General features: G+C 31.5%; 3 protein-coding genes across 6 annotated transcripts in view; 1 reads left to right on the top strand and 2 right to left on the bottom strand.

Annotated features, from left to right (window-relative positions):
• Nucleotides 1-424: 424 nt before the first annotated feature.
• LOC100883519 (uncharacterized) lies at nucleotides 425-4,071 on the top strand. The gene is made up of 4 exons (XM_003706281.3): nucleotides 425-833; nucleotides 1,589-1,861; nucleotides 2,549-2,764; nucleotides 2,844-4,071. Exons 1-4 carry the CDS (start codon nucleotides 573-575, stop codon nucleotides 3,294-3,296), a joined length of 1,203 nt encoding a protein of 400 aa, XP_003706329.1. The 5' UTR covers nucleotides 425-572; the 3' UTR covers nucleotides 3,297-4,071.
• LOC100881872 (ADP-ribose pyrophosphatase, mitochondrial) lies at nucleotides 3,517-4,972 on the bottom strand. Its single transcript, XM_003706266.3, has 2 exons — nucleotides 4,747-4,972; nucleotides 3,517-4,642 (listed from the first exon to the last, which is right to left on the bottom strand). Exons 1-2 carry the CDS (start codon nucleotides 4,970-4,972, stop codon nucleotides 4,008-4,010), a joined length of 861 nt encoding a protein of 286 aa, XP_003706314.3. The 3' UTR covers nucleotides 3,517-4,007.
• A 225-nt stretch (nucleotides 4,973-5,197) lies between these two features.
• Nucleotides 5,198-26,169, bottom strand: part of LOC100881980 (uncharacterized) — a 75,474-nt gene continuing 54,502 nt past the window's right edge. For 2 of the 4 annotated variants that reach the window (XM_012292299.2, XM_003706267.3), the window contains exons 10-13: nucleotides 20,084-20,213; nucleotides 7,291-7,455; nucleotides 6,941-7,198; nucleotides 5,198-6,707 (exon numbers count right to left, since the gene is read on the bottom strand). In XM_012292299.2, the coding sequence (XP_012147689.1) occupies nucleotides 6,519-6,707; nucleotides 6,941-7,198; nucleotides 7,291-7,455; nucleotides 20,084-20,213 (742 nt within the window). In that variant the 3' untranslated portion in view covers nucleotides 5,198-6,518. Of the gene's footprint in view, nucleotides 6,708-6,940; nucleotides 7,199-7,290; nucleotides 7,456-16,869; nucleotides 17,270-20,083; nucleotides 20,214-23,490; nucleotides 23,725-26,169 lie in introns of those variants that run through there. The other 2 variants (XM_076530762.1, XM_012292300.2) reach the window with 2 other exon arrangements.

Below are 26,169 nucleotides of genomic sequence, written 5' to 3' on the forward strand. Positions count from 1 at the left end.
TTCAAGATCTATTTGTTCTATTTAAGATTTGTATGTATTCATAATGTGCTTAATTTGTGACAATGTATGTTTACCATATTATGTAACTTTAATTTTAAAATGTATTATCAATGGGGTTATTACTAGATATGTAATATAAAAATAGAATTGTAAAAATATGCCTTAATCCTCTTATTACAATTTGTAATACTGTCAGGAAATTATAATAATATATTTTTACTTTTTGAACATTTTTTTATTACATTTTTTTCGTTTCCAGTGGTTATCTTTGAAATATAAACAACGAATATTTATAATTAACTTAATCTTGAAATAAACGTAAAGTGACATAAAATGATTTGTATTACTTTATTCATAATCGACCTTAGCTAATAAAGGATCAACTGAATTTTAGTAAAATGTGATACAGTTATGCGCAGTTCATCGAAAGTTTCTAGAATCTGATTGTCGACTTTCCAGTCCGCCGCTCTTCCTTGTGCGGTGGAGGCGCGCATAGGTGACAATAAAGATTACAGTGAAATTAAACACATTTTTTTTCAAATTTTAACATTTTCTATGTTACAACAATCAACATGTGGAAATTTGTGAGCCGTGGTATTCGTGAAACGTTGGAGCGTCGTGCATGTCGTACAAATGTTTATTCGCAAACGTCCCAGGAACCCAACACGAAAAATGAGGTTAAAGCTAGTTTGACATGTAATCACAAGTTCCTTGCACCAAGCTTCTCAGCTTTTAGTAAAGAATTCTGCGGATCTTCAAAAACTGGCGGAACCAAAGATAAAGATTACGATTCCAACTACACAAAACACAACTGGACGGAAGCCATAGGATGGGTAAATTGCGTCGTTTTGTTTATCCCTCTTATTGTTCTTTTTGTTTCTATTTATCATCTTTCACACTTGATATTATTTATAATTTAAACGTGAAAAAAATTTTAATTTATAATTTGAAGATGTTTAAATTTTGAAAAAAGGATTAATACTTAATTTAAACTAAAAATCTACGTTTGTGAGCATAATTTTTTAACAATATTAACTCGTAAGTGGTACAGTGAGGTCTATTAAATTCCAGCATTAATTTTTTTAAAAATTATAGTTTTATTAAAACTATAATTATATTATATTTTTTATTATATTTTTTTAAAAATTGCCAATTTTTAAAAACCAAAATAAGTGTAATTTACAATATTGCTTTTTCTTCTTTTCAATTTAACTACAATTGGTCACAAAAACATTCCTTCAAAGGCAGAGTAACTTATTTAAACAATTTTATCTTTTTAAATGGAGTGATTGGTTTAGTATTAACATGTTTACGCTCCAAAAAAATTACAATTGTCTTAAGCAGCGAAGAAAAAATAAAGGCTTCCTTTTAAAACTTTTCTGTTTGAAAATATAAAGAAAATTTTTAGGTTTAAAAATTATTTAAGGTTTCTGTAAGTTACAAATTTTGTGATCGACTGTATAAAGTTTTGAGCATTATGTGGTATCTGTGTAAGATAACTTATTACTTATTACCATATCAGTTACGAGTTAATAATGAAGTTAACTTCATTTCTTCAATTATATAATGTTAAATCATTTTTTAATAGTCCAGTATATTGGCTGTTGGATGGGTGGTTTGCCAGTCATTATGTCTTCGAAGAAGACTATTTGAAAATGAGAAACCTGATCTTCTAAAGAATAAACTATCTCAACTTCCCGAAGCACGTATATCTTACTTGTTTGGCCAAGTATTAAATTTTAAGCCTACAAATATTTTGCCAGTAATTAACTGTGTTGGCAACAGTAAAATATATGCACAAGAAAACAGTGATCCAAACTGGAAAGCTGATAAACCATTTGGGCCTATCACCATTGAAGAGGTGAGAATGTTGTGCTGCAGACATTATAGTATGTAATACTAGACATTGTGGGAATAAATGTACTAGGAAATATTAATTCTTAAAGGCTATATATAATTGAGAATCCATCACTTTAATCATCACATTATTATTATTATTGATGATGTAGGTAAATACTCAGTTACAAGTCATTGTGCAATTCACAAATTTGTGAAATTCATTTATGATAGTTTATCAGGGTCAAAGGCTATACTTCTTAATCATTTCATCACGTTCAGTAACACTTTAATTGTTTTTTTTTTTTGAAATAAGTATATATTTAAATATTTACTTATTACATGGAAACAATTGTAACCATTGTTTAAATAATTATCATTGTAATATATAGCCTTGTTCAAATATTTAATTGTAAATAATTACTGTACAATATATCATGTAAAAGTTTGAAACAAGATAAACAAGTTTATTTTTTAAAATTTGATTTCCTGTCCTAAACTCACATATTTGTACTTATTTAAATTCGAAACATACAACAGAACATAATAAATTATTAAAGTAAGTATTTGGATAAGATCTGCATTCAAATTTTGTATGCAACATGCCGAGAAAGTAAAAAATGAAAGTATTATTTTGATTCTAGAATCAATAATGTAATAATGAATTTGTATTATTTTCTTTACCATTTATTTTTTTTTTGTAAATCTGTAGGCCCTAAAAGAAGCTACAGACGAATTTGCTAATACTCACAAATTAACTATGGCAGAATTTGAGCTTCAGTATGGTCTGAAAGCTTTAGAAGAAAGACGTTATAAGGATGCCATAAAACACTTTACCAGTGGTGCAAGTCTATCATCTTCTGCTAGTATGTTTAATTTAGGTTTATGTTATGAATTAGGCCTTGGAACATTGGTTGATCACGCAAAGGTATGATATCGTTTAATAGTATGCAAAATCTGTATCTGATATAGTTAAATAAAATCTAATTAAATATTTATTCCTTCAGGCTGCAAAATGTTACAATGATGCAGCAGAGCAAGGTCATGCAGATGCTACATATAATTTAGGAGTTTTTTATGCTCAAGGAAAAGGTGGTTTTTCAGTAGATATTGATAGGGCTCGCAGTTATTTCATTAAAGCTGCAAAATTAGGACAAACACAAGCTCAATATGCATTAGATTTAGAGAAACGTTATTATCAATCAAAGGAACATGAAAATGATACATTGGTTCCAAAAAGATGTGAAAATACTGTAAAGTATTTGCAAAACAAGAATGTAAATAATATTCTTAAAAAATTGAGTAATTATAGTAATGCGTTTAGTACACAGTCTGAAGAAATATTTTTAAAAAATTCTGGTCATGAACAGGCTGTAGTAGGATCTAGGAACTCAACTGAATTATTTTTAGATATGCTTGGGTTGAAAGAGCCAGATATTTTGGCTGTTCCAGCAGAGTAAAATAATTGTAGAGTGCCATATTAAGAAGTAGTACAATCGTTGAAAGTGAAAATACGATTTTTGTTATATATGTATAAAAATCTCTGTAAAATGGATTTTTTTATAAGGCTTGTGTCAATTATATTATTATGAATTATGAAACATCTAAAATAAAAATAATTATATTTCGTATTCTCACTTTTATTACTATTAATTATATACTAATATCTATTCATGAATATACAGTATTTTTACAAAAATATTTATTTAGTAAAATATTGTTTGTGCATAGAACATAAGTATAAAAATACGTTGTTTGTATGGTCAAGGGAAATTTAAGTTTCATTTATATTGTAAAAATCCACATTTTCTGAGACCATTATCTCATACTTTTGACTTATCATTATCCTTAAAATAACGCATGTTATTTGGTACTGAAGTATCATATTTTAAATAGTGACTTAGTACTATAAAATAATCTATACTATTATCTGTGATGATTACATATACATATGTACATTTATGATAAAATAGATCATTAACACCATTTTATGTAATGTACTAAAATATTAATTGTTTGTTTTTTATACAATATCGTTTTTTTATGAAGCATTTTACTTCTCATATTTAATTTAAATATATGTTTGATTCATCTTTTATAAAAATAAAAACTTATTAAACAAATAGCTTTATACATTTTCTTTCTTCAATAATGAACCAGTGCATTTAATTTTACCAATGTGCATCGCGTTTTTGTACCGTTTTTCGAATAAATTCGCTGTGGTTAGCATATAAATTTAATGAATTATTTATATCCATCCATTTCACATTACGTGCATCATCCCCAGCCATCAATGTAATTTTACCCAAAACACTATTATCATCATCATGAAAGTTTAATGCTACTGTTTCCATCCAAGCATTATCTGTATTTCTAGGATCATCAACATATCCTTTATACATCTCTTCTCCCTTTTCAAAAAATTTGTTGATAGATTTTTCCATCTCTGCTTTTTCTTCTTGACTTTTTTCCAACGAATTCATGGCCTCTTCCATAAACTCTCTTTTTAAAGTTGCTGATATAGTTTCTCCAGGGTCAACCATTCCACCAGGTATGGCCCATTCTCCTGAATCTCGTCTTTGTATTGCAACAAACTGTAGAACTGGTTTCTGTGTATTTTTGTCTATTACTGTTGCTCCTGTAGTATTTCGTTTCCAACGAGTTACAATTGGATCTGCTGCATGATTTGGTCCCCATCGTCCTAAGAGTCCACGTCCAATAATACCAGTACGACCAATAGGGTTCAAAGGATATCCATCCTTGGTTATAACATAGTCACCCGTAAAACTTTTGCGGTTTATATTTTCTGTTGGAAATTAATTTGTACATGTATAAAACTGACAAGCTTTAAGGTTAGGTGAATGTCAATTTCATTTCAATGTTCTGTAACATTTAAATACATTTTGTTACCATCGATGGAGTTCCATTTTGGTTCGAATGAATTTTCGCCGATTGCTGGATCCGCCCAAGATTTTCCTTTAATAGCTGGTGCAGTGTATTCGACTGGTGTATATTCCGGGTAGTCAACACTCCATGATACTTTGTTTTCAGGCACTTCAAATCTTTTTATATTACTTGAAGGATAAAAGCCTTGTCTACATTTATTATGAATCATTTTAACAAATATAGTGCGCATATAAACGATTTGTTTTATCGTAACTATGTTCACAATCAAAAGTCACGAGTGACACTAATGCCATCTGTTTTACCTTCAGATATTAATTAAGAGATGGTCGGTAAAGTGATATACATCTATATTCTCAAGTTCTCGAATTTACGTTAAAATTTAGTGTTTCAATACAAACTATAATACTACAAAGGAAGAGCAGGTACTTTGAGACATTAATAACAAGTGCCATACTTATATGCATGTATCTTCATTTTATTATACAGGATATGATTTTTTAAAATACTCAGGTATTTATACATTCATAAAGAGGGGAAATGATTCATTAATAATGAGCGTTTTTATACTGTTTGTAAATATGTCCAAAAATATGCCACAGTGTGTAATATGATTCATAATTTATTTTAAGTTAATAGTATATTTTTCACTGATTTATCCAATCATATACAGTTGTGATTAAAATGAATATATAATAAAATTCTGACTGCTACATGAAGTAAAAAGTATCATAAACAGGTATGAAGTATTTCAATTAATAATGACTTCCTTATATGTAAATATTTACATGGTTGTAGCTACGTTATAAAATTATGATATTAATGGTACATTAACTATAAGTGTTCTTTCATTTAAACAGTTTTTTAAAACCTTTACAGGGGAACATGTTTTAAAAACATTACACCAGATTCTAAAAATTTTTCTTTAATTTCTATTATCATTTGACATGTTAGTGAATACTTATAGTTTATGTATCAAGAATGAAAATTAATATGATGATATATTTAACAATATGTAGATACTGGAGTCACAAAAACCATACATGAATGAAAAGATTTGTTTGGATGTATAAACAGATATGGAAGATTTCATTTCATATAATCCTTGACTTAATGTAATATCAGAGATATTTATTAAAAGTGTTAGAGTGTAAATGTAAAATGTAAAATGAGATGTATTTACAGCTTCTTAAGGACTGGATTTTTGGTTCATACCAGAACACGCAAACTACTGTTGAAGATTTTCTTTTTCAAAGATTAGGACATCATCTCGTATCCTTCATGGTGTTTATGCTGGAAGACTAGATTAAAAATGTCTACAAAATTTAACGGTAATTCTATAAAATTCATCCTTTCTATTTGAATAGAATGAAACTGTAATTAGCCCGCATTCAAATGAATAATACTTTTCAGTAATGTATCATTAATGCCCTCATTTTGGCACACACGATTGAAGTCTTATTTTTCCATTATAAATTCTGAGCTTATAATTTCATTCATTCTTCATTACTCTTATTTTTGCCCATACAATACTACCACTGCTTCAATTTTAATCCATGTACAGCTGCCTAAATAAGCAATCTAGCACCAATACAATGATCAACATTCTTCACAAGTCAAATTCAATTCCAAGCATTTGGACTCATCACCAAATCTCATTCTCAAAGGATCACACAAAGCTTTGTGAACCTGCAGGCTACCTGCGAAGACACCATTATTTCATGGTAATCTTCAACTAAAAACGGACCTTGACCATAAATCTATAAATGGTCAGCTCATCAAATACCATGATCAAATTCATGATACCCTTCAGCACCAGTGAACACAACATCCACCCAAACTCGCATAGCCTCTGGACTTGGTGCCATTAAATGGTACAACCGGGACGACGTTTTGATGATAAAAGTCAGCGATGGTTGTGGTGATCTTACGGTGTTCATGTGATCCACGTACACTTCTTCAATTGCCTGAACAACAACAAAATTAATTTTTAATTTTTTAAGTTTCTAATAACTGCTAGCTTTATTAATGTAACTAAAGGAAGAAGGAACTTGCTCCTCCTGTAAAAAAGTGGTCTTTCTAGTACTCTATAGGAAAAAATTACATATTGCTTTTCTAAAGGAAAAGAATTAAACTACACTTTGTATTAACATTTTGAATATTCAGTTAAATAACCTGGCTACGTCCATGGTTAGTATACCTGGAAGTAAATCACTCCACGAGGTTTTCTGGACGAGCTGTCGCTGTAATACGACAAGGTCTTCCTCTTTCTGTCAAACACGAACCACCGTTTATTCCAATGATGGAATTTCTTGCTCATCTTCGACAGGTAACCACTGCAACTTGTCGTGTCCACGGTGACATCATGTATCAGGGGTAAATGATGGCCGGCAGTCTCAATATGATGCCTCAGGTCCAGGGACTCCGACTTGATGGGAAGGTATCTCGTAAGTGGCCTCTGTAAGAATTCATGAATTAATTATAACTTTAATAATTACAACATTAATTATAACTAAGCTAATAACTTAGCCCCAGTCAATCTAAACGTACCTGCAGTTTTGCCTTTTCACGATGTTTGACTGGTTGCAACGGACCAAGGGTGTCCATTTCGCTGGAGGTTTGCGAAAGAGGGCGACTTCCGTTTCCGTCGATTATGCCCCCGCTGTTATTGCTAAGTCTCTCGCCTTCCATTGATGTCCTTCGATCGTCTCTCATCTGTAACAAATATAAATTTAATTAAAATGATAACTTAGTTAACAATAATATATATGTTCTATGTTGGACCAATTTTTGTGTATTCTAGGAAAATATATTTGAATTCTTGTAGATGAAAAATAATTTATAGTTGTTTTCTGCATGTGCTAAATTACTGATATAGTATAACAATATTAATATAATTAATATAAGTACTAACATATGCATTCATGTAATACTAATATAAATACTAACATTAACATGACACAACTAATTCTAATAACATAAAATAGTATTTCTAATATAAGCTAACATAAGTATCAACATAATACAATTAATATGAATAACAATATAACAAATGTAATAATTAGAAGAAGTATTAACACAATTATACTAACATAAGTACAAAATTACGTTTCCACGTGCAGGAAAGAAACTTCTATAGATCAAAAAATACTTTTACTTTCTGCGGAAATATTCTTAATGTGTATCACGTATGCGTTATGTAACAAGTCTGGTGATATGGGGACATCTATCGTTAATCGTTTCATACAGTTCTCCCGAATTACATAAGAAACACATATGATCCACTTGTTTCATAGGCTCAACTGTAATACTACTACTAACACCTCATTATCAGGTGAAGAAAAAGCACTTGTTGCTTCATATTGGAACACAAATTATCTATCATCGAACTCTATTAACACACTGACTACTTCCAGTGAAAATGGTCATGCATAGTCAGACACATGAACACACATTTACCAATTGTACAATTAAATCACTAATTATAACAGAAATTATTCACAAATACAACAAAACACTAATTTTAATTTTTAAATTTATTCCAATCGATTTAAAAATTTCTACCCTATGAAAAATGTATACAATGGTAAAAATAAAAAAAGGAAGAAGGCAATCAGAGAACAGACATGCTAGAGTTGTATATTGTTTTTCTAACGGATATTTATAAATTCTAAGTCGAGCCACACCTGTTTACTCTTCTCATAAACACAAAAAAGAGAAGTATCGAACCAACTAAAATAATTTCGCCAAGGACACGTACAAAAACGGAAGTAAGGGTACACATCCGTTTCTCTTTTGGAATTGCAAGCCAGACACGTCCAAGATGATGCCTTGGATTTTCATTTCGTTTCACGACGAGAATTAATGGATTGCTGGAAATAACTCAAACTGCCGTATGCTCGTTGGGCTGCAGCAGAACAGATCTGTTAAAAGCCGGGGTTAACGAGAAAAATTTGTGCAATGAAGCGAGCCAACGAGTGTCATGTGGGCGAGAATGTCTCTTTGTCTTTTATCTTCGTTCGGTGAAGGGGTTTCACTTATTCATATTTCTGTTTCTTTGAAGTGATTCAAGGAAGATGCCCCTTCGAACGACTCCACACATGGAGTGGAAAAAAAGAGGTTGAAAGGATTTTAACAAGCTGATTGGCGTAATAGAATGGACGCTTTGCAGTTAGACATGTTAAATCTCTCAGACATTTTCAGATTTAATTTTATGGATGCTTTTATGACGCCATTATTTTTCACTGTATCAATTTTGTTAATTCTATTACGGACTTTGTGCAATTTTCTTTCGTATCTTTATAGGTGGTCTTAACAGATGATGTTTTCTGATATTCGAACTTACTTATGGATTTATGGATTTTTCAGGCACTTAAATTATGGTTTTTATATATTTCCAAATGACACATTTTTTATAATCATAAATTTGCAAAATTTGTAAAATTTATAAGGTTCTCAAACTTCTAAAAATTCACAAATTTCATAAAATTCTCAAAATTCGAAAAAATGTCAAGGTCTTCAAATTTTATAAAATTCTCAAAATTCACAAAATTCTCAAATTCCACAAAATTCACAAATTTTTCAAAATCTTCAAAATTGTAAAAATTCTCTAATTCCACAAAATTTTCAAATTTCACAAAATTCTCCAAATTTACAAAATTTTACAAATTCTCCAAATTTACAAAATTTTCAAAATTCTCAAAATCCCAAATATTCTCAAAATTTTTAAAATTCTCAAAATTCACAAAATTTCCAAGGTTTCACAAATTTATAAAATTCCCAAAGTTTTTAGTTCCCAAAATTTCCAAATCCTTAAAATTTTAAAGTTCCTATCAAATCCCCAAATTTCCAAATCTCCAAATTTTCCAATTTTTAAACCCACAGAATCCCACAAGTAAAACCAAACAAAAATAGAAAATAGCAAAAATTCAATCACTTACTCTTCGCCTACGGACGTGCTTCTTCTTGGTTCTATTCTTCATGTAACTCATCCACATCAAAGACATTCTATCAGCGAAGTGTTCAAACGATATTTCCAAAGTAAAAGACAATAGAACAACGCAATACTGTCCACAAGGCACTAGATATTTATAAAATGCCCGCCAGTAACCAAAAGTACAATACAGTCTTTTATTCTTGTATTATTGTTAACTCCAACAGTTACTTGTTCTCAATTCTAAAGTTCTTAATAGTTATTCACAATTCTTTGGAGTAAACTTGACGAAAATAGCTCTTAAATTACAATAATCAATATTGTAATGTAATCTTATGATGTAATATCAAAACAGAAGTATTTATTCAAAGTTTCAATTCCAATTAAAATTTTCCAAATTTCCAAAAGAAATCTTCAATTTCAATAAAAATTTTCTCTCTCTTTTAAACTTTACTGGTATTGTAATAAATTATTTCTCAATATTTCACGTTGACACTCTCGGGTCTAACTGTGCAATATTACACATTTCATGAAGGTTGCAACCACTGCACCCGACACCCGGTATCGAACTCGTTAATTTCTACTCAAACTCGATAAAATTTCCCATTTACAGGAATCGATGAACTATCTCCAATTTACTGTTCTCGGTTGTAATATTTTTTGTTCAACGCGTAAAATTACGTATTTCATACAGGCTGCAAGCACTGCACCCGTCACCCGGTATCGAACGCGTTTTCTCCTCAAACTCGATAAAATTTCTCAATTACTGGAACTGAAGAACTATTTTCAGTTTACTATTCTCCGTCGTAATACTCTTCGTTGAAGTTCCGCAAAAACACGAAACTGTTGGGGATGAACAACGATGAAGAACTGATGTCTGCGGACGCCTGTTCACCGGCCTTGTTCAGCCGGTTAAAACACGACGTGCCCCCTCTACGAGTCTTTCCCTGCCCACGGGAAATTCGAGGCTCATTCATGAGTAAAATTCGTGGCCACCGGTGTTTGTTTAACAAAAGAACAAGAAAAAGGGAAGGACACGAGCGTGTCTCTGCACGTCGATCATTTTTGCGTAGCATTTCTCGAACCTGCGTCACTCGGCTCGGACTGTTCTTTATTTCGACGACCGACAAACTTTCTGCGAATGATACATCGAATTGTGCAAGATATATCTGGGGTATTTTAACCCCTCGTGCGAGTCACGCACGTGTCGAATTATGCCACATGTGACTCGATAAATCGGGTTCGCGGAATCGCGTATGCTGGGATATTGATTTCGCTGCAGATGTTAATTTTTGTAATTTTTTATGAATCGAAGAAAATTTATGTGAATTTTTTATTCGTTCATATATCAGTGAAAATCGTAGGAAGTATTTGTTTATATGCAAATGAAAATGGTAAAAAATATTCGTTTATATGTCAATAAAAATAGTAAAAAGTAATCCCTTATATAAAAGTAAAAATGGTAAAAAATATTCGTTTATGCAAGAGTAAAAATAGTAAAAAATATTTGTTTATATGTTAGTAAAAACTTCCAACACGTGTATGTAATCTTGAATTAAATAATTGTTTAAATAAGATAGAATTACTGAATGATGAAGGATTTGAAATTTAACAATTTTAATTATAAAGAAATTTAACAATTTTAATTATAAAGAAATTTAATAATTTTATATCATAAAAACAGAATTACAGTGACTTTGAATACATTGGATATATCAATTTTGTTCACAATTAATGTTAATTATTATTAATATTATTTGTTTATCGACACTATTATATTAGATGTGAATCATAATTATGAATAATAATTATTTAAAAAGAAATTGCGAGGCAACTGCAGTTTTGAACCTTAGCAATTTAATTTGATTATACAGGATATCTTATAATTTGTATAGGTCTCTGAAATGGTGGCTGACGAGATTCTGAATAAGATTTCCCTTTGCAAAAGTGGGGTTTGAAGCTTGGTTTTTGAAATATTAAGGAAAAACACGGACCAATCAGAGCGCGAGGATTATGTGCGCCCAGAAGCGAGAGCGACAGCTTCGAGCCTAGTGGCTGAGCGCGCGTAATCCTCGCGCTCTGATTGGCCCGCGTTTTTCCTTAATAATTCAAAAACCAAGCTTCAAACCCCATTTTTGCAAAGGGAAATCTTATTCAGAATCACGTCACCTACCCATTTCAGGGACCTACACTATTTATGAGACACCCTGTATATCTACTTATGATATATCCAATAAAATATTAAATCTTGATTAATATACTCATTTCTTACTTATTTCATCTGAATTTTTGACTTCAATTACTAATAAGTAAAAAATACCATATTTCACAATTACCCTACAAAAATAAAGTATTTTAATTAAATTTAATTCATTCTGAATTAGGAATGTATTCAAAAAATATTTATCGAATTAAATATCGCATTCGAAAATGAAGTATCAATGAAATATTCGCAATTATTACTGTTTACGTAATAAAACTAACTCTAATAACAGTTTACCATATTTCTTAAATAATTCTAACTTAGAATTTTCATCCGTTTAGCAAATTTTGCGTTGCGTATTAAATGAAGGTCGCAGAAGTTTTATTAGCCTCGTGTTAGCAATAAAGGTTTTCCAAGTCTGTAAAATTACGTAAACCAGATTCCTAGTTTTATGTCTATCAATCTAAAATTGTTCTTTAAACTGAACGACTTAGTATTATTTTCCTTTGAGAAACGGAAACATTAAGTATCGTAGTTAAGTGTTCATTGCGTGCAAGTACTTAATTCAGATACACGTCTTCGTCTCATTAAGAGACACCAAGTTGCTTCATGACCCCGGATGAAATCATTGAATACGTCAAGTACAATGAACGATGCTCGTAATTACTAAAATTAGGCTGTCTAACTTCGAGTGGATAAATGAAATTCTTGAATGAGATGAAACGATGAAAAGATGTTTAATCAAGCAATTCGTTTTCCAAATTTCATTAAATGAAAATCAAAATACACAGTTAGTCATAATAATATCTGCCTGTATGCTATATTACATTTTTAGTAAATGCAAATAACTAAAAATTATAAATTCTGAATAATTAAAAATTCTTTATAAGACGAATATAAATTTTGAATAAATAAAAATTCATAATTAAGCTCTCTAATATAAATTCTAAATAATTAATAATTTTCAAATAGACTATCCAATATGAAATATACATAATTAGAAATTCTTAATAAGACCAATATAAATTTTGAATAAATAAAAATTCATAATTAAGCTCTCTAATATAAATTCTAAATAATTAATAATTTTCAAATAGACTATCCAATATGAAATATACATAATTAGAAATTCTTAATAAGACCAATATAAATTCTGAATAAATAAAAATTCATAATTAAGCTCTCTAATATAAATTCTAAATAATTAATAATTTTCAAATAGACTATCCAATATGAAATATACATAATTAGAAATTCTTAATAAGACCAATATAAATTCTGAATAAATAAAAATTCATAATAAGACGAATGTAAATTCTAAATAAATAAAAATTCATAATTAGGCTTTCCAATATAAATCCTAAATTATCAAACATTCTTAATTAGCTCAATATAAATGTTGACTAATTAAAAATTCTTAACAAGACCAATATAAATTCCAAATAATAAAAAATGTTTAAATATTAAACAATATCTCTATGAACACCTTTAAATATATTATATGAATTGTCTTACAATTTTCAACCATAATTTCATACTACATTTTTAAATAAATTGTATACTATGCAATCATAATTAAAATAAACGTATGTGTTAATATAAAATATAACAGATAATTTCTGATTATAGCATTAATTAAAAATATGAAAAATATCTTATCAATGGTGTGGGTGAATATTTTTTGTAAGTGTATTATATTAGATTTGAAATGTAACCATAAGAGATATGTCACATTTGTTCCACTGATATTCGATATTACAAACGGTTAAAATTAGCTTCGAAATCGAATTAGAAACCGATTCGGAATTTATCAAGTGGACAGACATTCAATCGGATGACTAACCACTGAACTTTTATCGGCATCATGGTGAGTAGCTGATAAATATAGCGACAGGTTTTGTTTGTTTTTCAGTGATACAACTTTTAAGCTTCAAACTCGACACGATAGTGACTATTGTTACGATGAAAAATAATCATTCTGATCTTTGTTTTGCTAAATATAAAAATTCCTATGTGGAGTATGGGATAAAAATATAAGTTACACTTTCCTGGTAGACCGAATTGTTACAATCTTGAATAAAAATAACAGATTTTGTAACTTTCGAATGTTTGGAGATCAAGTCTTTTAATATTCAAATTTTTTTATTTATAAATTCTCGAAGGATCAGGTTCTTAGATTTTCTAATTCTTGAAGAATGGAATTCTTAAGTTTCAAAATTTTTAGATAACAAAAGTCTTAAATTTCAAAATCTCTACATTTCCAAACTTCTGAATCCCTAAATTTCCAAATTTCCATATCTCCATATTTCCATATTTCCATATTTTCAAATTTCCAAATTACCAAATTACCAAATTTCCATGTTTCCAAATTTCCAAATTTCCAAATTTCTAGATTTCTAAATTACCAAATTACCAAATTTCCAAACTTCTAAATCTCCAGATTTCCAAATTTCTAAATACCTAAATACTCAAATTCCCAAATTTCCAAATTTCCAAATTCCTAAATACCCAAATTCCCAAATTTTCAAATTTCCAAATTTCCGAATTCCCAAATTCCCAAATTCCCAAATTCCTAAATTCCCAAATTTCTAAATTCCCAAATTCCCAAATTCTCAAATTCCCGAATTCCCAAATTCCTAAATTCCCAAATTTCTAAATTCCCAAATTCCCAAATTCTCAAATTCCCGAATTCCCAAATTCCTAAATTCCCAAATTCCCAAATTCCCAAATTTCCAAATTCCCGAATTCTCAAATTCCTAAATTCCCAAATTCCCAAATTTCCAAATTCCCAAATTCCCAAATTTCCAAATTCCCTAATTCTCAAATTCCTAAATTCCCAAATTCCCAAATTCCCAAATTCCTAAATTCCCAAATTCCCAAATTTCCAAATTCCCAAATTCCCAAATTCCCAAATTCCCAAATTCCCAAATTCCCAAATTCCCAAATTCCCAATTTCCTAAATTCTTAAATTTCCAAATTCCCAAATTTCTAAATTCCTAAATTCCCAAATTTCCAAATTTCCAAATTTCCAAATTTCCAAATTCCCGAATTCCCAAATTCCTAAATTCCCAAATTCCCAAATTCCCAAATTCCCAAATTCCCAAATTTCCAAATTCCCAAATTCCCAAATTTCCAAATTCCCGAATTCTCAAATTCCTAAATTTCCAAATTCCCAAATTCCCAAATTCCTAAATTCCCAAATTCCCAAATTTCCAAATTCCCAAATTCCCAAATTCCCAAATTCCCAAATTCCCAAATTCCCAATTTCCTAAATTCCCAATTTCCTAAATTCTTAAATTTCCAAATTCCCAAATTTCTAAATTCCCAAATTTCCAAATTCCCGAATTCTCAAATTCCTAAATTTCCAAATTCCCAAATTTCCAAATTCCCAAATTCCCAAATTCCCAAATTCCCAAATTCCCAAATTCCCAATTTCCTAAATTCTTAAATTTCCAAATTCCCAAATTTCTAAATTCCTAAATTCCCAAATTTCCAAATTTCCAAATTTCCAAATTCCCGAATTCCCAAATTCCTAAATTCCCAAATTCCCAAATTCCCAAATTCCCAAATTCCCAAATTCCCAAATTTCCAAATTCCCAAATTCCCAAATTTCCAAATTCCCGAATTCTCAAATTCCTAAATTTCCAAATTCCCAAATTCCCAAATTCCTAAATTCCCAAATTCCCAAATTTCCAAATTCCCAAATTCCCAAATTCCCAAATTCCCAAATTCCCAAATTCCCAAAATCCCAAAATCCCAAATTCCCAAATTCCCAATTCCCTAAATTCTCAAATTCCTAAATTCCCAAATGCCTAACATCTCAAAACCTCTAACGAACGAAAACCCCTGACGAATCCGTATTTCAACTAAAAATTGAAACATTTCTTCTTTTCCTCACTACATCATTACATAATCATACGATGATTTAGCAATTTATCGTTTCAAAATATTTGCAGACAGTATGTTCAGCTATTTCTGTAGGACGATGATTATTAATGATTTCAGAAGGTAACAAACATACCGCATTTCATTCGAAGTTTCGTAAATTTGACCATGACTTAATTTTCCCGTTTAATTTCGGACGATTTGTAATGATTTAAGACAACCTTGAAATATTAGGTATATTTTAGATTTAGCGATCTTCAATATACAAATGACAATTAATATCGAACTCACTTGAACTGTAACGTGCGTCACTGGTCTGACTCGATGTTATAAGCCAAGGGGTTAAATGAGATTTTACATCATCAACGTCATCAACAAATTTACTGCCTTTCTTTCAGAACTTTATTTCCATATATGGCACACAACTTCTTGGAGTTTATGGGAAAATCTCAATAGCCAAAATTCTGAGTAACCTAACTCAACCTGTTAACTGCGTTTGATAAATATATTTGTCATTTAGTACCCTGCTTGTGTTGTGATGAATGAGTATAGCTCATTCTTTGTGAGTATAGCTTTCTATAATATAGAAATTATAGCTGTCGGGAATTTAGCTGTTGGGATGTTAGCTGCCGCGATATTAGCTGTCAGGATTTTAGGTTGTTGGAATTTTAGGTCATCGCGATTATAGTTTATCGGGATTTTAACTGTCGGAATTATGGGTGTTGTGATGTTGGCTGTCGAGATTTTAGTTTCTCGAGATCATGTATGTCAGAATTTTGGCTGTCGAGATTACAGATGTCGGAATTTAGGCCGTCTGAATTTTTGACTGTCAAGATTTTGGGCTGTCGGAATTATGAATGTCGGAATTTTGGCTACCGAAATTTTAGGTTATCGCGATTTTGTGGAAATTTCGACTGTTCGGATTTTGAATGTCACCGACCTTCTTTTTATGCTACGTGCTCCTTTTTGTAAATACTACAATAAAACATGTCTGAAATGCGTATTTCGTTCTTGCAGTTTAAAACTGGTACAAAAACGAAACTAAATCACTACAATTTTCTTGTTAGTTAAATCTAGAAGTCCGAAATAAAACTGTTAAAATACTCCCCGAAGAATTGTTCAGTTTTATTTAGATTTAAGTGAAATTGTATAAGTTTGGATTATGTATGTTCTGAATGTAAAATAACCATGGTTATTCGTTATGTTGCGAATTGTGTGCGATTGTATTGTCAGTGCAAAGGTAGCGATAAGTTTATTTGTAGAGCGAAGAAGGAGCGAGCGAGATAACATTTGTTAATTTTTGAGAAGCGATGCCTAGCTGGCGATCTCCTTGCATGCACAGGGGCGCTTCGGTGAACCTGGAGCCGTTCAAGCCACGGCTAGGAGAGGTGCTGTATGTATCGCCCTGAGGCCGGTATGACCCTGAGAGGGAGATGACGAACGTCTCCGGTAGTGAGGGACAGTGGACGAAGAACCACTTGGTTGTTCTCCGGGACCTTTAGGCTGGTCTAGGAGTAAAGCCGCTATGGTAGATAAGGGTAGTATTCGGGAAAAGTCAGAAAGGCCCGAGCGTGTTGCAAACATTGCTTGGGCGAGGCCCGAATATTCATTATTAACTTGTCGGTTGAAGAAGCTAGCTATCTGGCTCGTTCTTGCAAGAAACAGAAGTTACATTCGAAAAATCAATTATATTTCCTAACGTTATATTGTTCCACGATAATAATACTTTTGCGTTTAATATATTTTGTAAATTCAATCTATGATTTGTACAATTTGTATTTAAATGATTTTCGTATATAAAGTAATTAACTAATCCCGATTTTGCTTCCTTTTTATTTTTGTTAGTTTATCAATTACCAAAAACAATATTCAGTGCTTTGAACCCGTTAACAAAACAAAAGAATGGGTTAACACAATTTGTCGATAAAGTCCGCAATCATTTAGTTGGCAACCCAGTAAAACGTGTGCCTCATTACCACGTCAATTTCTCGACATTTCGTTGTTCCAGTGACTCACGTTCGTCGAAAGCGTTTAAAAATCTTGGCAGCTGGACGAGAAACGTTTTTCCTCTAATTTGTTACTGACTGCTTTCGAACGACTACAAGAAATAGCTTTGTCAAGACATATGTTTAAACTGTCCATTGATGTTCCTCCAGTGTGAATAGCAATTTCCGGTTACGCGCACTAGAGTCTTCTGTTACATCGCTATTCCCGACAGTTAAAATATTTGCATCAGAATAGATTTTATACAATCTATTCCTATGATTCACGTTGCTTAAAGCGATTTGTTAAAAATTTTATAAACGAACTTTCTTGTGATTCATATGATTGTGATGTATCATTTGGTAGAAATTCTGAGGATTGAATTTTGGTTTCGAAATAGAGCATGTGAGTGTGTGTAAGTATAAGTACAACTCATATGGAGATACTTGCTGCACAATCATATGTAGATACGTGCTACATGTATGCACACATGTAATAAATTTATTTACTACAATTAAAATTTATTTTCAAAGCTTATACCATCGAAAATTCTGAAGTCTCATAGTTTTAATATTTAAATTTCCAAATTTTAGTTTGAAAGTTCAAAGCTTGCAAATTCAGAAGGTTTCCAAATTTCAAAGTTGCAAACTTTTCAAATACCAAATTCTCAAGGCTCTAGAATTTTAAAGTCCTAAAATTAAAAAATTTCAAAGTCCCAAAGTACCAAAGTTTCAAATTTTCAGACTATCAAAATTTCAGCGTTTTAAAGTTCCAAATACCACAAACTTCCAAATTCAAAAATTCCAAAATCTCAAAATCCCAAAGTTCAAAATTTCAAAAATTCTCACATCCCAAAATCCTAAAATCCTAAAATTCAAAAAGTCGTCCCATCCAAAAATCTTAAAATTCTAAAACCCTAAAAAATCCTTAAAAAGCCCCAAAATCCAAAAATTCCAAAATCTCAAAATCCCAAAGTTCAAAATTTCAAAAATTCTCACATCCCAAAATCCTAAAATCCTAAAATTCAAAAAGTCGTCCCATCCAAAAATCTTAAAATTCTAAAACCCTAAAAAATCCTCAAAAAGTCCCAAAATCCAAAAATTTCAAAATCGCGAAATGCAAAAATCAGCACGTGACTCATTCAGTTAAAACTGCCAGACTGGGCGTCTGCACGATCGTTTTTTGTAAAGCAATTATGTAAATTTGATATCCAACAAAGTGCAGATAATATGTACTTTGAACAGGTGTGCGATTAATATTTCATAAGCGTGAATAGACTGTCGATTTATGATACCATCGATGCGTTATATGGTAGGAATTCGTAAAACATTTTGAAACAAAACAAACTTCTCCAAAGTCTCTTTCACGAAGCTACTTACAAATATATCATTATTAATTCTTATATATTGTTAATTCATTTTTAAACGAAATATTAAAAGAGGATTTTTAATCCTTCATTGTCACACTGGAAAACGATCTCAGCTAATTTAGCTTCAATTTTAGCCACCTGAATAAATACCTTTTTTGTAAACATCGGTACTTTTATTATTTTTGTTCTCAACGAGTGGTCAGATAAAATTTAGTTCTCAAAAATCGGAAAAAGTTTTGAAGTTTTCTGTGCAAACCGTCATTTTTTTTTTATTTTCTTATGTCTTTGAATTTTTGTTCGTATCTCTGAAATCACTTGTGAAAAATGGTAGAACAACTTTCAAAGGTTATTTATAATTTTTGTCAAGTTAAAATAATTTTCTTCTTGTAAAAAACATTTGGGCTGGGTCTCGAACGTCCCTAAGTGCCAGGTTATTCTGATAAAGTGATTGCAGTAGTACTGTACAGTAGTACTGTATAGTTAGGACTCAAATCATTTATGGTACACATAAAGTCAGTAAAAACCAAACTGTTCTAGGGCGCCATATTTTTCAGACCATATTAACTGTAGTTAACCCTCATGCTGTAACCTTGTCCCTAAAAATTACAATTTTTTTCAAACTATCTGAAGAACCAAAGCATTAATCCAGCCTTCCTCTATTTTCTATTTCCTCCCTCTACAGCTTACGTCGGATTGGTAAAACCACCACTCCATAACTAAAAAATTGTTTACTTCACACATACCAAAATGTAAAAATATCAGAAACGATTCAACATTCAACTAAGTCACTTTAAAACCTACTAAAAACCTATTGCTGAATAAATTCAATCAGCACCTTACCTATATTGTTAATTTTTCAACCTATCTTATGCAGAAACGAGTTCACACGACACATTGGGTGCAACTATCGTGTTGCCTTTAAGAATCAACGAGAAGAGCACGATATAATATAGTGATGTTAAGTACTCACGTTATCATTTTGGAGCAGACTGTAGGAATTGTTCGAAGGTCCTGGACTGGGTGATGTGAGCTCTGAAAGTTTGCTGGGAGACAATTTCTCGCTGTTTGCACCCTCTGCACTGTCGCTGCTTCCACTTCCGCTGAAAATGTAATAGTGTTCATTAAAATCTGTTCTAACCATTGTCCTTCGTTACTTTTTGCTTTTAATGTTACAAACGCTGGTTGTAAAATAAATAACTTTCTGACTGCAACGCAAGGTAGATTGGATAGAAAATTTTTTACGCAATTATAAATTTTATTTGAAAAGTTTTTAAATATTTTTTTGAACAGTTGGTTGTAAAATCAATAACTTCATGACTGCACCAAAATGTAGATTGAACAGAAAATTTGTTACACAATTGTGAATTTTATTTGAAAAGTTTTTAAATATTTTTTTGAACAGTTTTTTCAGAAAATTAGTTATTGATAAAATTGATAGTTTACGTAATTTTTTGTTGGACAATTTGAAATTAATTTTTTCAAAAATAAAAATTGTATATGTTTAAAGAATAATTTAATTTTAATTGTGAAAATTATTAGTTGATAAAATTGCACCAGTAAAGATATTCAGTTTAATAATTTGAAATCAATCTGTTTCAAAATATAAATTACACAGATTCATAACACAATTAATTTATTTTTGAAAATTACAACTTGATAAAATTGTATAAGACAGGTTGGAGATATTGTGACTAACATATTGTGAAATAAATCTTTCTAAAAATAATAGATTTATGACCAGTTTGTCTTCCTGATCAAATTTCTTCACTTTTCCTTAAGCTATTGTCACAAAAGATCTAAATTAAATTTTTTCAGAAACGTATAAATAAACGTAAAACAATGATTCGCTGACGGAGGCATCCGTAACACTAAAAATAAAAATTCAAAAGGTCCCGCAATTTTACAAGAATCAATGAAATTATCAAATAAAAGAACTATTAAATTCGAAAGAGATTTTCGATAAAATTCGCGGAAGTAACGTTCATAAAAATACATCAATGAAATTCGTATGAGATGTTGAAGTCGATAAAAAATTTTAATAAGATTCACAGAAGAATCTCAAGTTAATTCACAAAATATCAAGTGAATTTATAAACGATCTTCTATTAGAGTTAAGAAATGATTCTCAACTAAATTTGTAAAAGATTTGCAACAAAATTTATGAAAGAATTTCTACCAAAATTAAGGAAAGATTTTTTTAACAACATTTACAAAACATTTTGAATTAAAATTCATGAAAGATGCTCAACAAGGTTCATAAAACATACTAAACTAAATGTACAAAAGATCCTCAACCAAAATTCATGAAATATTCTTAATTGAATTCATAAAAGAATTTCAACAAAATTCACAAAAAGTTCTCAAAAAATTCATAAAATATCTCCAATTAAATGTACAAAAAATTCTAAATCAAAATTTACAAATGAATTTCAATTAAATTTACAGATTCTTAACTTAAATTAAATTCAAAGATTCTTAACTACATTCACAAAAGTATATCAACAAAATTTATGAAATATCTTCAATTAAATTTATGAAAGATTCTCAACAAAAATTCACAAACGAATCTCAACTGAATTCACAAAAGAAACAAAGTCCATGAAAGATTCTTAACTAAATTCACAAAAGCTCCACAAAATCCACGAAAGAATCTCAACAAACTTCAAAAGAACCTCAACCAAATCCACGAATTCTCTCCACAATATCCACAAAAAGAATCTCAACAAACATCACGAAACCTCAACCAAACCCACGAAACCTCCGCAAGAAAATCCACAAAAGAATCTCAACAAAATCCACAAGAGAGTCTCAACAAACTTCACAAAACCGCAATCAAATGCACAAAAGGACCTCAACAAGTTTGCCAAAAGAGCGTCGACAGAATTTTCCACCTATCCAACGTTCCTCCAAAAAAAGGAAAGATTTAGCTAGCGATGAGCCACGACGTTTACCGGGAACCCATAAACACAAGGTGGACCGAAGATACCTCGAATTATAGTAACAAACTCCCCAAAGTTACATAATGGTCACCTTGTGTACGCGCACTTATCGTTGAACTTCAGTCAGACGTGTCTCGTCTGAAAACAAGGTAAGAAGGTGTTCTATCTGGCGAAGGAGGATCGGTACTAACCAGCCAGACCATAGCCACGGCAGGTATTATTAAAACCTAACAAGTACAAAGTGACTTGGGTCGACCGGTTCGACGGTACCACCAGCATGGCATTTAATTCTTCTACAATGTTCAACGTGGCTTGACGACACTCTTTCCGATCCCGTTGCTATGGCAACGTTGTCCTTGACCCCCAAGAACGGGGTCATCTTTTCAGTTCCGTTTGCTCCTTTTGCCTTTGAGCCCGTTCGTGGATGTGGTCATTGTTCAGAATACTGAGATGTGCTCTTGTCTCGCGAGTATACTTGCACGCATAATTTATGGGAATACACGCTTATTTTAATGCTGTGGGTGTTTCGCGTGGGACTCGTAATTAGAAGGTGCTGTTTGGTTTAATTGGGGACTGGAATTTCTTTTGTTGGTTTTTGGTGCAAGGTAGTGCAAAGGTATTTTTGATCGGAGGATGTGCAAGGTTTTTAGAAGCAGTAAAATTCAGAGTTCAAGATACTGAAATTTTTGGAGTTCAGTAATCATAAAATTTATAGAGTTTGAATCTATCAAGGTTTTAAAATGGTACATTTTTAAATATAAAAAATTCAGAAGTTCAAGATAGTGAAATTCAAAAGTTTCAATGTCACAAACTATAAAATTCTAACGTCCTAAAATTTAAAGAATCTGAGGATGAAGTCTCCAAGTTCTAAAGACCCAAAAAAGAATTCTAGTATTTCAAGACTTTAAAGTACCAAAATCTTAAAATTACAAAGTGCCTAAGCTTCAAAGTATAAAACTTAAAACATTGCAATGTAATAAAGTTCTACAGTAAACATTGAGAATACGAAACTTCAAAGTCATACATTTCAAACATTTCTATGTTCTAAAACTCCAGACTTGTAAATTCCCAAAATTAAAAAATTTCAAATTTCCAGGTCAACTATTTGTACCTTGTAATTTTTTAAATATGTACTAGACATACTATAACTTATAGAAATATAAATTATTACTATTGCTAATATACCGTAATAATCGCATACATAATATATGCCATATACATAAAATTAAATTACCGTTCGTAAAATCGTAAAAGTACGAGGAAAACTCACAAACAACGTCTTCGAATACCGCGAAAATGAAGGTCCAAAGGTCGACAGCAATTTTCGCAGAGCCAATCCTTGCTGGCAACGTAAATACGATTGCTAGTGATAAAAGTGATCAAATTGCAGCCTGTGATCCTAGCCTCGTTGAAAATGGACGCGCCCACCTCCCTCGCGTTCATCGTACATTATCGTCCTTTTAGCACACCCTCGGCCAGCCTAATCCCATCACTTGAAATTCTTTTAACACGACCTTTGGCAGATTTTCAACGACGCAATATTTCATACGCGATGAACCATCCGCACGATGACACCATCCTCTCCGAGCAAATATTTTCTTCCTCGTTTCAATGGATTCCGCTTTCGACATCGAATAACGCCCGAATCAGCTCGATGAATAATATTTCCATACTAATAACAGACACGTCACGGGTTTTAACTGTTGTTCGAAATTCGATGACTTTCATTCATAATTTCACCGAAGATTAGTTTTTCATTAGTACATTTGATAGTTCAATCACAATTCCTAGTTCAATAAGTTTAATCACGTTAGAATCTTCCATTTGATATTTTACTCGAGTCGTTTGATGTTTGATTACTTGATGTTTGAATCACAAAATTTTAATTTGAAGTGCGAATCGAGTGTACATCGGCAATTTTATTTTTGACGATTTTTATTTGGACATCTGATTATTTAACGGAGCGAAGAATTTTTATATCTTATGAAACGTTTCACTTTTTATCGTTTTTTTGCCACAGTCTCGATCGATTCCTGGGACTTTCTACTTCATACTGCTCCTCGATAAATCTCGCGGTTGCACAAGACTTTTACGAGTGCTACCTATCAAATAAATCAATCTTCACACTCGACCCATGCTGCGTGCCTCTTCACTTGCTTTTCATCATTGACTTTCTTCACCAAACACTGCTCAAACGTTTCATTCCGCCTGGATGATGAAACGGTATTCTAATCTCTTCATCGTGGTATATTTAAGAAACAAGTTATCGAAGAATTGACCAAGACCGATGCAACTTCCAAATGTTTATCTTATCAGAAAAAATGAATTTCTTTCACAATGACTGTTGAAAAATCTTTTCTTTAAATTATTAGAGAGTGCGCGATTTTGTAAATAAAAATATTCTCTTTTTAGGATTAGTTTAATTTTGATTTGAATTGAGGAAAAATTGCAAATTACAAGTTGAGGAAAAACAAATTATTCAGAGGGCTAATATATAACCTTGCTGCTTTTTGTGCGAAGTTCTCTTTTGTCATAAAATTAAAATACTCTGTTTACTCAGTTGACTCAATTGTATCAAAATTAATGATAAAATTAATGACAAAATTTTGTTCATGTATTTTCATAAAACCAAAATACTCTGTTCACTCAGTTGACTCAATTGTATAAAAATTAATGACAAATTTTTTTTCATGAATTGTCATAAAGCTAACATACTCTGTTCACTCAGTTGACTCAAGATTAATAACAAAACCATTGATATAATAATAAAATCTGTACTGTAACACTGAAAATATCAGAACTGTAGTATGCATCTCACAGATAAATTTTTACACATACATTTCATGGAATTCCCACACAAAAACATTTCATAGATAAATTTTTGCAAAGAAACATTTCACAGATAAATTTACAAAAAGATACACAGACAAATTTTCACATTAGTCAACAGAGTCTCTGAATATTATGACATAAACCTATTATCTCTACCACTAATTAAAATGATTACCCAATGATGATGTCACACAATTTCAAACCACAGCCCAACTATCATTACTTTCAAACCACAGTCCACAATTTACCACAGTTCACGTGTCAAACAATATCGAATCGATTAATAATATCAATCAATTTCCTGGCGGAAACCGCAGGTATCACGCGTTCCCCGAAATCGTTGCAGAGTGTACTCAAAGGTGTATCTTATCGAAGTTCTCCATCGAGGCTTCTCATCAACTACTCTGTTCCATCGAGCGTTGTTTCATCGGCGAAACGTATCAACTATGTTGGTCGGCCGCGGAAAGGCAGCTAGCTGCAACAGATATCGTATCAGCAGATAACGCAACACCCCACCCACCGATGTCCAAGTGACGAGCAGTGCTGATAAAAGCGTTTTATTGCGGCTGCCAGCGCAATCAGCCTCTGTTAATCAGCGATTGCGAACGACGATTCGATTGGGCGCTTCCTTGGCCGCCTCGGATCCGACGACAACAACACGCTTTCTCGCTTTTGCCAAGGCTACGACACCTTTTACTCTCGATGGATTCCAGTTTAGTGAAACTGGCCGATAAAAGAGAGACGCGTCTACGCAATTCTTGCCGCGTGCCAATGACAACCAGCTGTGACTTGCACAAGAAGTCCGTTCCATTTAATGGCGAATAACGTTCGCTATCTTCCACAATGTTAAACCAAGGTAATTTAATTCCTAGCTTCCGAGGTAAACATTTCTTGGACAATAAAGTGCGAGGGGTCACTGCATTTGGGGTCATATCCTTCGTCGTTGATTGACCAGTTATCCAATTTAATAAACAAGTTATGCAATTTGTTCGGGTGAACCTCGAGATACCTTCTTAGATTTTTATTTTTACCTTTTTATATTTTAAATGTTGGAAAAATATTTTGTATATTATAAGATATTATAAGATAAATTTCTTTTGCTGTTATATTTTGTTGATGAAATTCTGGGTTTGATATTTGGGTTTAAATAGCTTTCACGCTGATAATTTTTAGTGGCGGAAGGCGTTTGTTTGCAGTGTTCCACTGAATAGCTTCATGGATTTTCTATCGCTGGGATTATAGATAAGACACGTTCCATTACTCCGGTGACGTGTAACACTCACAC

Source organism: Megachile rotundata, chromosome 4 (assembly GCF_050947335.1).
Source record: "Megachile rotundata isolate GNS110a chromosome 4, iyMegRotu1, whole genome shotgun sequence".
Taxonomy (NCBI): Eukaryota; Metazoa; Arthropoda; class Insecta; order Hymenoptera; family Megachilidae; genus Megachile; species Megachile rotundata.

What these genes read in the sequence shown, in the direction of transcription:
- LOC100881872 (XM_003706266.3), bottom strand. Translation starts at nt 4,972, where the DNA reads ATGCGCACTATATTTGTTAAAATGATTCATAATAAATGTAGACAAGGC. An exon ending in AAAATGGAACTCCATCGATG is followed by an intron (nt 4,643 to 4,746) that starts GTAACAAAATGT and finishes AATTTCCAACAG; the next exon opens with AAAATATAAACCGCAAAAGT.
- LOC100883519 (XM_003706281.3), top strand. Translation starts at nt 573, where the DNA reads ATGTGGAAATTTGTGAGCCGTGGTATTCGTGAAACGTTGGAGCGTCGT. An exon ending in GGCCTATCACCATTGAAGAG is followed by an intron (nt 1,862 to 2,548) that starts GTGAGAATGTTG and finishes GTAAATCTGTAG; the next exon opens with GCCCTAAAAGAAGCTACAGA. An exon ending in CATTGGTTGATCACGCAAAG is followed by an intron (nt 2,765 to 2,843) that starts GTATGATATCGT and finishes TTATTCCTTCAG; the next exon opens with GCTGCAAAATGTTACAATGA.